The 17,537-nt window shown below is 48.3% G+C and overlaps 1 protein-coding gene and 1 long non-coding RNA gene across 3 annotated transcripts in view; one reads left to right on the forward strand and one right to left on the reverse strand.

The window, feature by feature from the left end:
* SLCO3A1 (solute carrier organic anion transporter family member 3A1) overlaps positions 1–11,155 on the reverse strand; it is a 377,645-nt gene extending 366,490 nt beyond the window's left edge. The window contains exon 1 of one of the 2 annotated variants that reach the window (XM_005221711.5): positions 10,917–11,155. In XM_005221711.5, coding sequence (XP_005221768.1) covers positions 10,917–11,096 — 180 coding nt within the window. In that variant the 5' untranslated portion in view covers positions 11,097–11,155. 2 annotated transcript variants of the gene reach the window in all.
* Positions 10,724–17,537, forward strand: part of LOC132343333 (uncharacterized) — a 103,654-nt gene continuing 96,840 nt past the window's right edge. The window contains exon 1 of the long non-coding RNA XR_009492096.1: positions 10,724–10,919. This is a non-coding gene — a long non-coding RNA (uncharacterized lncRNA). The remainder of the gene's footprint in view (positions 10,920–17,537) is intronic.

Here is a 17,537-nt window from a genome sequence, read left to right on the forward strand (position 1 = left end):
CTGTCCCGAAGGGCAAGCCGCCAGACGAATTAGAATCTGCACGCAGTACAGAACTCCCACAGGGAGTGTGGATGGATAGAGACATGAACAGAGAGGCACAGACAGAAAAGCAAGCGGCACACTTCGGGCTTTTGAATGGCCCTTGCTACTGCCCACAGCTTGGACCTTCCGCCACATCCCTGTGAAGAGAGCGCCACACCACTGTCTCCTTGGAGGGGCCTGAGGCCACAGCCAGCTCGTGGCAAAGATTCCAACCAAAGCTGACCTGGAAGTAAGACCCTCTCCTTATAGAAGTGTCCTCTTTGACTGTGTTACCTGGAACTTAAGATGCCAGGTGGGATAAGACATCCCCCAAAGGAGGTACTAAAAAGCCATTGTCAGGGTATTTACAGGGGAAATCATCATGATGCCAAAGGGAAGAATGGGCCCACATCTCCCCGCTGCCCCTGCTTCAAACAGCAGGGCCCACAGCAACCTATGTTCCTCTTGTCATCAAGTATTTCCAACGAGTGTTGACTGGAAGGGATAAATAAGAAAATTCTAATGTCCAACTCTCATAACTTCGCCAAATAACTCTTTCCTATTTGGAGAGGAATACCCAGTCATTTAAGAAGTGGCTGGGTTACTATGATCTCTACTAAACAGCAAGAAACTAAACAGTCTGTTAGAAAGGGCTTCCCTTTTCAGAAGGGCTTGACTCAAGTCACAAAGAAGAACTGAAAGAAAGAAGCTGGGAAGAGCCGATGACAGACAGTCTGCCCACATCCAATGGGCCACGGGCCACTTCCGCTCTGCATGTTGTCACGAAACCCCCGGAAGGAAGTCTCTCGTGTTCGCTCACTTCACAACTGTGGCTGTAGAAAGTTCAGTGCTTTAGAAAGCTGACAGGTTCCTTCCTCATTGAGGCCAACAGGGAGCCACCAGGGTTTGGGGCTCACGGGCCCTCAGCCTGTGTTCCTGAGACGCCTGTGGCATTTGAAGGTGAACCTAACAACTCACCTAAAATAAACCCTGTCCTTCCCAAGGACTGGACTGACCTGGCTAGGGGAGAGAAGATTCAAAACCACTGATGGGAGGAGAATGGCGCCGGGCAGTATCTACCCTGCTGTATGACCCCCGCCAGGCCGCAGGCCCTGATGGACGTGTCCACCAAATGGGCAGCAAGACTGTCAGGATCTCCTTTGCTCTGCTTCCAAGAAACCAAAAAGGACCACAATCAGGGAATTTCCCACAACTGCGTCTGCTGAGCCCTGCTGATACCAAGCAGGGTCCTGCGGGGCTCCTGGCCTTTCTGTGTCCCCCATTTCTTTGATTACAGGGAACAACCTTCATGCAGCCTCCATGACCTTGCCTGGGTTCCAAAGGGCAGATTCAAGCAGTTGTTAATGAGGGAAGGAAGGGGATATGAGACGCAGGAGAAACAAACCATCAAGAGAAGCCTTGGGATAAGATTCTGGTTCCTTATCAAGGCATACACACAACCATATCTTTGAGCTATTCTACAGAGCCTGAAACCCCCTCCAAGTGGGAGAAATTAACAATTAATGATGGTAGGCTGCACCAGCATGCAGACCCCAGACCAGCTGGACCCGAAGGTTGATGATACTGACTCCTAACCACCAATTCATTAGAAGAATGTCCATGAGTGGATCACACCCTCTTTGAGCAACTGCTATAAAACTCACTGTCTTCCCCAAGTTGGGACACATGGTTGTGAAAGCATTAGCCCACTGCTGCCCCCTTGGCTCAGCAAACTATAAAGCTATCCTCTTCTACTTCACCCAAAACGCCATTTCTGAGACTTGATTCAGCACCAGTGTGCAGAGAAGCTGAGCTTCTGGCATCACCGCTTAGAACTGTAAAAGGACTAAGGTGAAGGCAGTGGGTGCTAAGTGGGACCTGAGCTCTTCCCTGCAACCAGGGCTGAGCTCTGAGGTTGCACATCTTGAACAAGGCTGCCTGGAGGGTAGCATATGTCCACAACATATGTCCCCCTGTCCACCTCCCAACACCCCAGGAGGCCTTAATGTGGCTACTTTTCATCCAGAGAAACAGATCTCCAATTAAGGAAATAAAGCCCAGGCCACACACAACAGCCCACACCCTCAGGTCCCTGGAAGGGATGTCTGCTGTGTCAAGGTCAGCGAGTAGGGCTACGCCATTATTGGTAAAGCAGCTACTGAACACTGCACCCTACGAGAAGCACTCTATCACGTGTCCCTGAATTTCAATCTCTCAACCATCTGTAAGATGGGCTCTCTCAGCATCCCATTTTTCAGATAAGAATACTGAGGCTCAGAGAAGTCAGGTCACTGGGAGCAAGTAAGGAATAGGTCCAGGTTCAAACCTAGGTCTTTTTGACTCTAAGTCCGATGTTCTCTTCCCTGCCTCTCAGCTGCCTACAGACCTAGAAGACCTACCCAATCTTCTCTACCCTGTGGCCACAAACCAGAGCAAAGATCCTCAGGGCCTCCCGTAGAGAAGCACCTGTCCTCCCGGCTGGCCATGTGCTGTCCCTTCTCTGCTCACCTCAGAGTACCCACTGACTGTAAATGGCCAGCAGAACCATTATTACAGTGGACTTCTCTTCCATGTGACTAATAATTTTTATAGCATCTGTAACATGAAATGCTGAAGCTGAGTCTCTAACGCGTTGGCCACCTGATGTGAAAAGCCGACTCATTAGACAAGACCCTGATGCTGGGAAAGATTGAGGGTAGGAAGAGAAGGGGGTGGCAGAGGATGAGATGGTTGGATGGCATCACCAACTCAAGGGACACGAGTTTGAGTAAACTCCGGGAGATAGTGAAGGACAGGGGAGCCTGGAGTGAAGCAGTCCATGGAGTCAGAAAGTGTCAGACAAGACCTAGCGACTGAACAACAAGATGAAACGGATTGTTGTACTTATAATAAGGCAATGAACAGAATTAGCAATTTATTTACTAGTACTTATCTCTTGCTTTTAAAAACTTTTCACCTCCCAGACAAAATGCACAGCAAAACAGGAAATGATTTGAATGTATGATACACTAAACCAAACCAGAAATTTGACCAAAATGATTTTATTTCTCATTGGTTGGGGCTATATAGTTCTTATGTAAATATGTATAACCATATTATTTTAATAATAATAATGCTGCTGCTGCTAAGTCACTTCAGTCGTGTCTGACTCTATGCGACCCCATAGACGGCAGCCCACCAGGCTCCCCCGTCCCTGGGATTCTCCAGGCAAGAACACTGGAGTGGGTTGCCATCTCCTTCTCCAACGCATGAAAGTGAAAAGTGAAAGTGAAGTTGCTCAGTCGTGTCTGACTCCTAGCGACCCCATGGACTGCACCTACCAGGCTCCTCCGTCCATATATATGTATGTGTGTGTGTATTTAAAACACATACTTTAAATACATATTTAAATATGCATATTTAAAATACATATTTCAGATAGTTAAAACAAAAAATCTGATGTGATCTGAGGGTCACCATAGTGTCTAAAAGAAATTCCAAAATTTCTACTTAGCTTTCATTATAGAAATAGTCTAAATAAGAAATCTATTTTCAGAGTTCAAGATATCCCTGATATTACCACATGAACCTCTGAATAAGAATAGCAGCTAGTATTTATTGTCTATTCGGGATTCCCTTGTGGCTCAGAGGGTAAAGAGTCTGCCCACAGTGTGGGAGACCTGAGTTTGATCCCTGGGTCAGGAAGATCCCCTGGAGAAGGAAACAGCAACCCACTCCTGTATTGTTGCCTGGAAAGCCCTATGGATGGAGGAGCCTGGTGGGCTACAGTCCATAGGGTTGAAAAGAGTGGGACACAGCTGAGTAAATTCACTTTCACTTTTCATGACTATTCACCACATGTTCGTGTTCAAAGTGCTTTATGTATGCTGACTGAGTTAATACTCACAGAAACACTATGAGTTTTAAAAGCAAACACCAGTGCACAGAGAGGTTAAGTGACCAACCCCAGCTCACAGAGCTGGCAAGAGGAGAACAGGAGTGAATCCTGGGTTTTCGGATGCTCAACCAGTAAGTCACAGCTGTCACGAGTGCTTGATGTTCTCCACCTGAGAATTTTTACCATTTAACTTGGAGTTTGTATCATTGAGCAATACTGTTTCTCACAGAAACACCTGAGCACTCAGATCACATCAAATACAAGCGTCTTAGAACCACATCAATTTACTTTATAAACCAAAGTCAAGGATGACACTGCTTCCTGTGTATCATCTATTTTTCAGACTTAGAGAAACAGAAGGCAAAACTAAACTAAAAGAGCAAGGATGCTATCTTCCTGGCCTACAGATTACCAAAGGCATTTCAGAGAGGGAATAAAATATAGGTGACTTGTCTTCAGAAAAGACTGAGTTCTAAATCCACCTGGGCTCCATATAATCAAAATTACCACCAAAATGCCCCTTAATATGCCCCCCAAACGACAGAATACTGTATCTGGTGAATGTAACCCTGTATAAGAACATGTATATAAATGGGTAATGCACACGAATGCACAGAATATGGTGGCTTAGACAGTACAGAATCTGCCTGCAATGAGGGAGACCTAGGTTCCATCCCTGGGTTGGGAAGATTCCTTAGAGGAGGGCATGGGAACCCACTCCAGTATTCCTGCCTGGAGAATTCGATGGACAGAGGATCCTGGCGGACTACAGTCCATGGGGTCACAAAGAGTCAGACACAAGTGAGTGACACAGTACTACAAAATCCGGGCTTCCCTGGTGGCTCAGTCAAAAAGAACCCGCCTGCTAATGCAGGAGACACAGGAGATGCACGCTCGATCCCTGATCTGGGAAGATCCCCTGGAGAAGGAAATGGGAACCCACTCCAGTATTCTTCTTGCCTGGGAAATCCCATGGACAGAGGAGCCTGGTGACCTAAAGTCCATGGAGTCACAAAGAGCTGGATGTGACTCAGTGACTAAACCACAACTACAAAATCCAGGTGAGTAGAAGTGATGAGACACGACAATGGGTATCTTGACTCGACTTCACAGGAGCATGGTTAGTCCATGATGTGTGCAGTTAAATATGTGCAAGTGAAACGTGTCTGTGAATTTGGAAGTAAGGTGCTGGAGAAATGCCACTCTGTCCAGAGACAAATACTCCAGGGCCACAGAGGCTCAGCAGCTTGCCACTCATCTGCCCACAGTCAGGCCCACCCCCTGCAATCCAAGGACCACGGGCAGCTCAGCACAAGTCCCCGTGGCTCTCACAGCCTCTGCAGGAAGCCTGGCACAGACCCTGAAACCAATGCCAATCTCTGCTCTCTCTCTCTCTCTAACCAGCCAACAACATTCACAGAATTTTTTTTCTTTTTTTTCCCAGACCTACTTATATAGGGAAGGCAGCTGTGACCTCATCATTTTGGGGACATTACACTTACTCATGCCTGGCCAGTCTGCTAAGTGAACTCCGTCCCTGGACAAGACAGCACCACCAAGCTTGCTGTCATAAGAAGAGCAAGAGAAAGTCACAGAGAGACTCTTGCCCAGGTGGCCTCAGCACAAGAGGAAACTTACGCAGTTTCAGAATGACACTGTTCAGGCAGCCAGCAAAAAGGTGAATTTAAATGCTGAGAAATTGATCAGCAAGGCAGGGCCGCTGCAGAGAGGCCTCTGGGTTGCCCTCTTTGGAAGGTACCTAAAACTGAAGTGCAGAGAGTTACCCAATTCAGGAAACAGCTCTTGGTCCCTTCACAACTAATTCCATTTCTTCGACTGCTAAACACACAAGAGGAAACCCCCACAGAAACTGAGGTACATACGCAAAGGTGGTTGAAAGGAATTGTCAGAAACATTTTTTTCCCCTTAAGTGATTATTAGCTAAACATTTTCAACCAAGCTGTAAGAAAAAAAAAAAAAAAAAATCAGGGAAATTTTTTTTCTTCCTACCTGGGGCTATATAGTAATTATGCAAATGGAAGGGAATTTGTCATTTTGAGTAACCAAAAGTGTGTAAAATAATTTGATTAAGGAAACTACAGTTGCCTTAGTCATCATACTAATTTGACAAGGACTTTAAAAATTGTCTCTCAGCTGTCTGCTTCTGGGTTAGATATGCAAAAAAAAAAAAAAATCTTCACAATGATGCTTTAGAAATACAAAAAAATATATATAGAGAACAAATCCAGTTGCTTCACCTTGTAAGCTCATTGAATGCTATCAGGCCTAGGAAAAAGGTGACCAAAAGCAGTGAGATGGAACCTTGTTCACACACTCAGCCCTCCGTCTCCTTCTGTTGTCACCAAAACCTCAGACTTGGTTTTTGCATAACTCTAAACACAGAGAAGCAAGTCAGGCAACGGAGGATGAGATGGTTGGATGGCACCACTGACTCAATGGACATGAGTTTGAGCAAACTCTGGGAGACAGTGAAGGACAGGGAAGCCTGGCGTGCTGCAGTCCATGAGGTCACAAAGAGCAGGACATGACTTAGCAACTGAACAAGTCAGACAAATACTATATGATATCCCTTATATGTGGAATCTAAAATTAAAAAAGAAATCAACTTATTTACAAAACAGAGACTCACAGTCATAGGAAACAAACTTATGATAACCAAAAGGGAAAGGGGGGAAGCAGGATAAATTAGGAAGTTGGGATTAACAGACACACACTGCTGTATAACAAAATAGATAAACAGGGATAAAGTACTGTACAGCACAGAAAACTATACTCAGTGTTTTGTAATAACTTGTAACAGAAAAAATCTGAAAAAGAATATATATATATATATAGAAAAACTGAATCACTGTGCTGCCTCCTGAAACTATACTTCAATAAAAAATAAACTATTTATTTTAACAACTATAAAAGCTAGATTATACTTCAATAAAAATCAAGTATACTTCAATAAAAAATAAACTATTTAAAAAATTTTTATTTTGGCCTCGTTTCATGGCATGTGGGATCTTCCCCGACCAGGTATCAAACCTGTGACTCCTGCAGTGGAAGCACAGGGTCCTAGCACCAGACTGCCCAGGAAGATCCTACATTATTTTAATAACAAGCTGCAAAAAAAAAAAAAAAAAAAAACAAAAAAAAACAAGGACATCCTCCATCCTCACCCCTGGTTCACAGGAACCTCTTGTGTGCCTCACCCAGAGGCTAAACTGGCCTTTTTAGGATTTTATCCTGAAGAAATTCAAATGCATTTGTAATTGAATCTCATCCGTAAGAGCCCAGAGGTGTCCGAGGTTTTAATTTCCTGCACACATCCTTATCAACTCCAGTCCTCAGTCATTTGAGAACGCACATCAACCTCTGTAGGCAAGGCTACCCTCAGTGAACGGCTTGGAATATCCCAGTGGGTCTCCACCAAACTCCATCAAGTGCAAACAATACACCTTTCTCTCCATGCAGTTTCCACAGGCCTGTGTCTTCTCCAAACAGCCCAAGACTTTAACAGATGTTACATCCTCGCAAGTAGGTCAGTGCAGACTGGAGCCACCCGAAGCAAAGACCCAAGGAGAGGAAAATTAAATCGCATTCTCTCTTCTGCACACAGTGATGTTCAAATGGAATGGGTCCCCTCTTCTTAGGAAGAAAAAAAAATTTCCTAGCCAGTCAGGAGGTTTAAGTGACGACAAGAGACCATCCCTGTGACTGCTGGCTTATGTGCAGCATGATTTCCAGTTAATCACTGGCAAGGGTAAGAGATTTCAGAATCCACAGCTGGCCCGGGTTGCACCGGAGTCACCTTATCTACATCATGATCACCATCGAGTCTAGGCATCAGGGTCTCAGCCCTTCTGCACTGCCCCAGGAGACCCGATCCCCGGGCCAAAAGTTGCCTGTCCCCTGCCTCGCTTAACAAAGGGTGGTTTTCTCCCATACGGGTCTACCTTGAGCATGTGCAGGTTCTTAAGGGAAAACAGACACAGACACACACACAGAGTCCAGGTTTTCAAAGTTGCTTCTCAAATCACAGGTGACTTCCTGCTTCAGTTCTACAGTCGGGAAGTTCTACAGCTTCAGCAAAGATACTAGGTCATCTGTCTTTTCAGAAAGAAAAGGGAGAAGTGAAATGAAGCCTCCAAATATTTAAAAAAAAAAAAAAAAGGCACCTGGGAAGATGAAATAATAAGGTAGTAAATGTCATAGTAAATGACATGGACTTGGAAATCAAATAGGAAATAATACCATAGGCAGAGAATCTGCCGTCACCCTTCTCTTCCTGAAAGTAAGCAGGGCCCCCAGGTGTGCTCTTCACCAGGTATCTGAAAATGCTTCCTCAGAGGGACAGGCTGATTGACAGGGTAAAGATCCCAGAGAACATACACCTATTGCACGTGGATCCCGTGGGTGTGACTGCCTACAAGCACAGGTTCTGAGGTTTCCAGAAAGCCTTTCTGGCAAACCTTCTACAATGTTTCCTTCTCAAATTAGCCATGAAGAAGTCTCACATCACTGAGGGTACCACAGCTTTTAATTCTACCTTCCAAATAGCAGATGAAGAAGAAAATCACAAGCTGCCAGAAAGAGCAAAAGCCATCACAATCCAATTCATGGCAAGCAAACTATTCATCTTCATGAGGTTCAGGTGGCAATGCAGAGCTGCGATCAGCCGGGTAAGGCAGAGTCCTGAGCAACTGATGCCTCGACTCATAGTAATCATAATGAATCCAATTTCCTAAGCCACTCCTTTCCTGGGCCTCCATCTGCTTTCTGCCAGTCACCTGTTGACTCCGGTTACCATACGCCTCGAACCAGGCTTTCCCTCAGCCCAGGCTGGAAATGCCGAGAGGCCCCCAGCAGGTGGACTCAATTCCTCACCAATTCTGGTATCACAGTCAACTTCCTGTCCCCCAGCGCCAGCCCTGCCACTAGTATCCACCAGTCCTCTGCTTTCTAACTTCGTAAAGGGGCTTAGGCCACTCACTTGATCGAAGCCCAGCTTCATTTCTTTCCAAAAGCCTTAAACCATTGCAAGCTAAAACTAGGCCCATGCCTTTATCATTTGTGGTGTGAAAAGTTCTTTGGGTATTTTTTTTCCCTAGATGTAAAATAATTTATAAATGCTGAGCTTCCAGATCTGTGTCCACAAATTTCCAAACCCATAACACTCTGTACACTTCATAAATTCAGCTTTTGCCAACAGTAGACACTATTATATGGAACATGAATAATCCACTCTATTGAGCAAAATTGGTTTGAGGCAAACTGTTAAAAACTGGAGGCAGCTGTTGATAAACACAGCCCTGGTTTAGGTATCACATACTTTGCATATGCTATAGTACAGAACTACAGGTATTTTTATTACTGTGCATTTGCGTCTTGGTAATATATGTCTCTATTTTAATAACAGTCAAACTCCTCCAAGGACACTCTGATATACTGATACGCTCCCCTCACACCCCAGGACAGGATCACTCCCTGATTCCAAAACTGCAAAGGCCACAGGTACTGTCTACAACTATGTGTTCAAACTACAAGTGCATTTTGTAAAACAAAAATCTAAATGGAAAAGAAAACGTGCTTTTGGCTACAGGGCTTACCGGCAGCATACATGTCACGGATGCAGGCAGGAACTGGGATCTAAACGCCTCTCATCTGACACAGAGCAAAGAAAATGCATTTGACTTTCAGAAGCCCTGTTAAGTCTGCCACCCCAGGAACCGAGCTGAGTTTGAACAGCCCTCTCTTGTAACCACATCACTGACTTTACCCCACACCAGAGAGCTAGCCTGCTTGTACTTCCCTCTGACAGCAAGCCCCAAGTCTCAGGAGACTGTTGAGGAATGGTACAGGGCAACGAGCAACTGACCCTCATTAACTGCACCCCAAAGGCCAGGGATTAATGGGACCATCGTGCAAAGCATGGCTCTATCTGGGGATGTGGCACTTCCACAGCCAAAATCTTGTCCAGTTCTATCTCCATCAAACTTGCTCACTAACACTCAAAGTCTATGACATTTGATTTCAGTTTCAGGTCAATAGTCAAGAAACGCCTTAACACTATACACTCTGAAAAATCCCGTTTAGTCAAGACAATACTCGGCTCTGGAAATGCATTCTCTGAAACCCAAGTTGGGACCACCTGCGCGGGGCAGGAGACAGCGGGTAAAGCAGGTATTTGCCAGTGCTGAGTCATTACAAGCTGTTTCCTCTGATATGTTATGCACCCCTGGCCATTTGAACATGAATACCCCCTTTCAGAAGGCAGATGGAATCCATGTACAATGTGCACCATGGCGCAACACCCCCTTGTACACGAGAGAGACCATGGTGGGGAATTCAGGTCTAAGAGTGGGCGGCAGAACTGCACAAACTCACAGCTGCTCTCCAGGTACTGTAACTTTATCCCAGACGCTGAGAGATGGTTAATGGGATACGAAGTGGGAATATTCCCCCTGCAGCCCCAGCTCGGATCAGTGCCCCACACTTGGGCGCCTTTTCCTCTAAACTGTTACATCCCTCCGTAATTGGCGGATGGAGAAAGCACTGAGAGAAATGATGCATAATGGATGTGTTCTCCAGGCGGCTAGAATGGGGAGTAGAGGACGCGACATGCTAACGGGCTTTTCTTTCCTTGTGCAGGTCACCTGAAAACCGCGATGCCTTCCCCTCCAGGAGTGCTCCAGAACTCACCCTCTGGCTGTTTTTAGAAGGAGTGGGGGAGAGGGATGGTTTCACGCCCACCTGCCCGCTGCCTCTCTTCCCCGGGTCCCCCCAGCTCCCTGCCGGCATCCACGGTCCCACCGGCTCCCCGCTCGCCCAGCAGCCCGGGCCGGCAGCTCCCCCGGCGGCCGCCTCTGCACCACTCGCCAACCTCATCGCCGGGCGGAGGTCATGCCCGCCTGCCCCTCGGCGCCCGGGCTGCCCCCTCCTCCTGCCAGCCGGGCACCTGGGAGCCGCGCTGGGGAAGGGGCCCGTGGCGGACTTGGCACGGGAGACTCACCAGGTAGGCGCCCACCGTGCCTTGCGCCAGCATCAGGGCGCACTCGGACACCAGGAAGATCTTGATGTTGGAGAAGCAGGACACCTTCTTTTTCTTCTTCTTGTTCCTCTGCGCTTCGTCCCCCTGCAGCTCGCCGCTCCGGCCGCCGCCCGACGAGCCGCCCGGCTTCTTCGCCTGCATCCTTCCCCCGCCGCCGCCGCCGCTGCTTTCCCGCTCGCGCTGGGTGTCGGGGCCGCTGCCGGGCGGGGGTGCGCGCGGCGAGGCTGCGTGCTGTCCCCGCCCCGGGCCCACGGCGGCCGCCCCCGTCCTGCCGGGGCTGGAAAGGTGGAAAGCACAGCTCCTCGCAGCCGCCGCCGCGCTCGCCCCCCTGCCTCCTCCTCTCCTCCTCCTCCGCCCTCCCTTCGCCTCCTCCTCCGGCTCGGGCTGTGCCAATCACAGGGGCTCCTCTCGCCGCCCGCCGCCGCCGCCGCCTCGCCGCCCGCGGACGCCCGCCGCTGCCATCGCCCGCTGGCTGGGGCCCGCGGGCCGCGCCTGCCCTCGTCTCCCCTTCTTCTAACGCGAGGCCCCGGCCTCGATCGCCGCTGCGCGCGCCCGCCGCGCCGCTCCGCGCCACCCGTGCGCCCCGGGGGAAGGCGCGAAGATACCGGCCTGGGGGCGCAGAGCGCGGACCTCCAGCCAAGGCTTGGGAGGGCCCGGGTGGCCCGAAGCACGCGGGAGAGGGGGAGCCCTTGCGGAGTCAGGGAGCGGGTGCTCCGGCTGGCACGAAGGCCGTGCCCGGCCCCTAGAAGGCGCTGCGGAGCGCGGGGCGCCGCCGCGGACACTGGGTGGTACTGCAAGGGGAACTCCGGGCGCCGAGGTGGGGTGCGAAGGCTCCCCCGCGGGGCGGGGACCTAGAACTCCGACCTCGGGGCACTTAGGAGGGGAGGAACGGTTTCTAGGAAGAGGAAGAAGACCGCGTACCTAGGAAAGGGTTGACGTTTTCCCCTACCAACTCCGCCCGCCCGGCTATTTCTGGGGACAGATGTTGCGCTCTGGGCCGTGGGGACGCGCCGGAGGTCAGAGCCGCTGAGGCTTCCACAGCCTGCCGGCCTCTGCATCTGCTCTCCTAGGCCACTGGGTGTGCTCAAAGGTCCCAGACCGAAAGAGGAGAAAAGAACGGAAGCGCAGCGAAGAAGAAGTCCCATTAACCCATCCGGAGCTGCGCGGTTCATCCATCGCCCCCAGCCAAAGGGGTCTAGGTGGCTGCAGGGTCGCAGCGACCCCAGCAGAGGGCCTTGTGCAGCACGCTTGCGTGCCTGGAGCCCATCCTCAAGAATGATGTGGCCACGCGGCTAGAGGCCGCGGGAAGGTATTAGCCACAGGCCTGCCTTGGTCCCCACCCCTCCCCTAGCTTTGTGGCCGGGCCCCTTCCTTGCCTTGGCCTGAATATCTGGGCTCCCCGTCGCAGCCACTCTTTTTAGTCATTACCAGGAGTTTGGGCCACAGGGTCTGCTGGTCCCCAGACGGCATTTGGAAGTTCAGTGAAGCCTGGAAAGGACTGAACACTCCTGGTACTGCTGAGTACCAGGAGGCACTCAGCATCTTCCACTTGGTCCACTGGGGGGCTTAACCAATCCTTTGAAAAACCTCTCCTTGATAACTGTAGAAAATTCTGAAAGAGATGGGAATAGCAGACCACCTGACCTGCCTCTTGAGAAACCTGTATGCAGGTCAGGAAGCAACAGTTAGAATTGGACATGGAACAGCAGACTGGTTCCAAATAGGAAAAGGAATTCGTCAAGGCTGTATATTGTCACCCTGCTTATTTAACTTACATGCAGAGTACATCACGAGAAACGCTGGGCTGGAAGAAGCACAAGCTAGAATCAAGATTGTCAGGAGAAACATCAATAACCTCAGATATGCAGATGACACCACCCTTATGGTAGAAAGCAAAGAAGAGCCTCTTGATGAAAGTGAGAGAGGAGAGTGAAAAAGTTGGCTTCAAGCTCAACATTCAGAAAATGAAGATCATGGCATCTGGTCCCATCACTTCATGGCAAATAGATGGGGAAACAGTGGCTGACTTTTATTTTTTGGGGCTCCAAAATCACTGCAGATGGTGATTGCAACCATGAAATTAAAAGACGCTTACTCCTTGGAAGGAAAATTTATGACCAACCTAGACAGCATATTAAAAAGCAGAGACATTAGTCTGTCAACAAAGGTCCATCTAGTCAAGGCTATGGTTTTTCCAGTGGTCGTGTATGGATGTGAGAGTTGGACTATAAAGAAAACTGAGCACTGAAGAATTGATGCTTTTGAACTGTGGTGTTGGAGAAGACTCTTGAGAGTCCCTTGGACTGCAAGGAGATCCAACCAGTCCATTCTAAAGGAGATCAGTCCTGGGTGTTCATTGGAAGGACTGATGTTGAAGCTGAAACTCCAATACTTTGGACACCTGATGCAAAGAGCTGACTCATTGGAAAAGACCCCGATGCTGAGAATGATTGAGGGTAGGAGGAGAAGAGGACTACAGAAGATGAGGTTGCTGGATGGCATCACTGACTCGATAGACATGAGTTTGAGTAAACTCCGGGAGTTGGTGATGGACAGGGAGGCCTGGCATGCTGCGGTTCATGGAGTTGCAAAGAGTCATACACGACTGAGCGACTGAACTGAACTGAATAACTGTGTTTAAGAAAAAGACCCACTCTTCTAGGCTCCTGGGTACCAAAGCAGGCTTAAATCTGAAACTGAGTCATAATTAACACTTGTATAATTTCTACTTACTCCCAAAGAACTTGAGTGAGAAGGAATGGTGTAATGGTGGGGGGTGTTGTCCTGCCATACCTTTTAAATACAAACTGATGCTTCCTGCTGTGGGCCCAGACATGATCTCACCTAGGCTTGGTGTTCCCTACAGATTCTCCCCTCCCCTTGTCTGGGCTGTCTCCTCTCTGAACTGGTTCTCACCACAGAGGTCTTTTTCCGTTGCCCCTGATCCCTGTCACTATCAGCTATCCCATTCCCCAAGAGACTATCACCTTCCTGGAGACCCTCCCTTTCTCTCCACATCCTCCCCTCACTCAGAGCCAAGTTTTCCATGGGTCATTCCTCTCACACCCTCAGCCCGCTCTGGCACTCTGGCATCATGACAGCACCTCATCACTTTTTCCCAAGAAGACCCTTGATGAGCTCGCCCCCTTCCCTGCCTTCCAGACTGTGAGCTACAAAGCTGAGCTAAGACCCTTTACTCATATCTGAACAGAGAGACCTTGTCACTATTGAACTAGCTTTCAAAGTGCAGTCTAGTCCTCGAGTCTTATTTACATACTTTGTGATAACAAGAACTAATGTCTGTTGTATGCTGACTCTGGCCAAGCACGGTTGTTCTAAGTGCTTCACCCACATTTACAGTTTAAGCCACTCGACCACCCTCTAAACTAGATACTATTAGCTCTGTTTTACAAATAACAGGCCCAGAAATGTTAACTACATTTACCAATGTCACAAGTATCCTGTAAGTGGCAGGACCAGCCTTTGAAACCAAGGTGTCTGCTATCACAGCCCCAGTTTGGAACTCCCTATGTATTATCTTGTTTATCTGTTTATCACCCAGTGGTCTGTTTCTTGGGGAGGGTGGGATTCATATTGTTGCTATTTTATAAATGGAAATTCAGAGATGTAGAGTGACCAGCCCAGTGTCACACAAAAGGGAAAGGACTTGTATCCAAGTCCAGCTCTCTGTCTATACTACATTGCCTCCAGTACAGTCCAGAAGGGGCTTCCCTGGTGGCTCAGTGGTAAAGAATCTGGTAGCCAATGCACGAGATGTGGGTTCAATTCCTGGATCGGGAAGATCCCCTGGAGAAGGAAATGGCAACCCACTCTAGTATTCTTGCCTGGGAAATCCTGTGGACAGAGGACCCTGGTGGGCTGCAGCCCATGGGGTGGACACGACTGAGCGACTAAAACAGCCCATGGGGTGGACACGACTGAGCGACTAAAACAGCCCATGGGGTGGACACGACTGAGCGACTAAAACAGCCCATGGGGTGGACATGACTGAGTGACTAAAACAACAATGAAAACATTCCAAAAGAGGGATGACTATTTTTCATTTTTGACCATTTATTTTACATAAAACTTAACTGTCTGTAGAAAAATCAAACACTTTTGCTGTCAGAGAAAGGATTCTGGAGTAGGGTTGTAGATTCCTCCTACAATTAATGGTAAGCAGCCATGAAAATAATTCAATGCCTAAAGCCTTAAGAATAATCAAAGTCAGCCTGAAGGCAGTCAGGCATTACGAGGCCCAAAGCTCAGCTTCTCTGCACACCAGTGCCAAATCGAATCTCTGAAACCAAGTTTTGGGTGAAGTAGTTTTGGGCTTTATCACCTTGCCAAGCAAAAGGGGCCAAAGTAGGCTAATGCCCTCAACCATGTGTCCCAGCTTGGGGAAGGGAGTGAGAAGTTTTATAGTAACTGCTCAAAGAGGGTATGATCTGTTTGTGGACATTCTTCTGATAGGTTGGTGGTCAGGTAAGCAGGAGTCAGCATCGTCAACCTTCAGGTCTAACTGGTCTGGGGTCTACAGGTTTGTTGGCAGCATACCATCATTAATCATTAACTTCTCCCACCTGGAGGGGGTTTCAGTACCTGCAGAATGAAAGTGAAAGTGTTAGTTGCTCAGTCATGTCCGACTCTTTGCCACCCCATGGGCTGCAGCCTGCCAGACTCCTCTGTCCATAGGATTCTCCAGGCAGGAATACTGGAGTAGGTAGCCATTTCCTTCTCCAGGGATCAAACCCAGGTCTCCTACATTGCAGGCAGATTATTTACCATCTGAGCCATCAGGAAAGCCCAGAATAGCTCAACGATGTTGTTCTGTGTATCCCTCGATGGGGAAACAGGATCTTACCCCAAGGCTGCTCTTGACTTTCTCCCTGGTCTTGCATCCCCTCCTTCCCCTAATTAACAACTGCTTGAATCTGTCCCTTGGAACTCAGAGAATGTCATGGTGGCTGAATGAAGGCTGGTTCCTATAATCAAAGAAATGGGGGACACAGAAAGTCTTTGTGCCCGGGAGCCCCACAGGCCCTGCATGGTACCAGTTAGCCCCACGACAGTCAGAAGGAAATTTGTTCAAACTCATGTCCACTGAGTCAGTGATGCTATACAACCATCTCATCCTCTGCCGCCCCCTTCTCCTCCTGCCTTCTATCTTTCCCAGCATCAGGGTCTTTTCCAATGAGTCGGCTCTTCGCATCGAGTGGCCATAGTACTGGAGCTTCAGCCTTGTCCTTCCAGTGAATATTCAGGGTAACTGTCTTCATATCTGTCGAGCACGTGAGTGCTGATAGAGTGCTCTGAGGTCCTGTGTCTCACTCAGCTCTTACAGCGTGGAGAGCAGATCTTTATTAACCCCATTTTACTCATGGAAAGAAAGCAGCAAGTGACTTTGGGAGCTCATGGCTAGCTGGTGGCAGGAATTAAAAGCTGTATTTCCCACCCTAAATTGGGGGAGCACCGAGGAGGAGGGGGAATGAGATTAAGAAAAAATTTAAGCTTCCTATGATCTGGGGTGACCCCTCCAATCAGCTTCTGAAGTGGACCATCATGTCATGAGCAAAACATTAGTTTAAACCCCATCCACCAACTGGGCGACCTTGACTGTGGCCTCGAGGAATGATGTAGCCACCATTTCTAGGCTGCAGCCTTTTTCGTTTATCTGCCCCGCCAATGGTGGATGATGCGTTTAGAACCGGTCACCGTGAGTGAGGCTTTCCAGGTTGCTCAGTGGTAAAGAACCCACCTGCCAATCCAGGAGACATGGGAGGCTTGCATTTAATCCCTGCATTGGGAAGATCCCCTGAAGAAGGAAATGGCAACCCGCTTCAGTATTCCTGCCTGGTAAATCCCATGGACAGAGGAGCCTGGTGGGCTATGGTCCATGGGGTCTCAAAGAGTCAGACCACACAAAGACAATTGACCACACATGCGTGCAGTATGAATGTGAATGACTGTAGAACCCTTGGGGTTATTTTAGCCTCTCAACTCCTTCCTGGGACTAGGTGATTTTTCTTTTTTTTTTTAATTTTTAATTTTTGGCTATGCTCCATGGCATGTGGAATGTTAGTTCCTCAGTCAGGGATTGAACCCAAGCCCCCTGGATGTGAAGCACAGAGTCATAACCACTGGATCACCAGGGAAAAGTCTGACTTTTCAGAGTTAGATAAAAATCTTCTAGCTGAGGCTCTGATTCCATGAGCCCTTACTTTGCTGTTAAAAGTATTCCAAACACTGAGATGCTGCCTGTACTCTGGAAATCTGACCTAGGGAAGCATAAAGAAGATTGAGTGACATGGGAAGATAAACTGACTTTTTATTCCTAAAATATTAAGAAGATGCATGTATATGCTTAGTGGTTTGAACTTGGAGAGCTTTTCTCTCCTGCTTTAAAAAGCACCATCAATTCATTCCTGTAGGAGAGAAGTGGGTTAACTTCATGGGCATGGAAAAAAAAAATGACAATATCTTCCACTGTTACTGGACTGTGGCAAGATTTCACAGCAAGCAGCCTCAATGTAATTCAGCACAATGAGAAACCGTTGTTCAAGTAATTCACATGAACTGTCT

Source organism: Bos taurus, chromosome 21 (assembly GCF_002263795.3).
Source record: "Bos taurus isolate L1 Dominette 01449 registration number 42190680 breed Hereford chromosome 21, ARS-UCD2.0, whole genome shotgun sequence".
Classification (NCBI taxonomy): Eukaryota; Metazoa; Chordata; class Mammalia; order Artiodactyla; family Bovidae; genus Bos; species Bos taurus.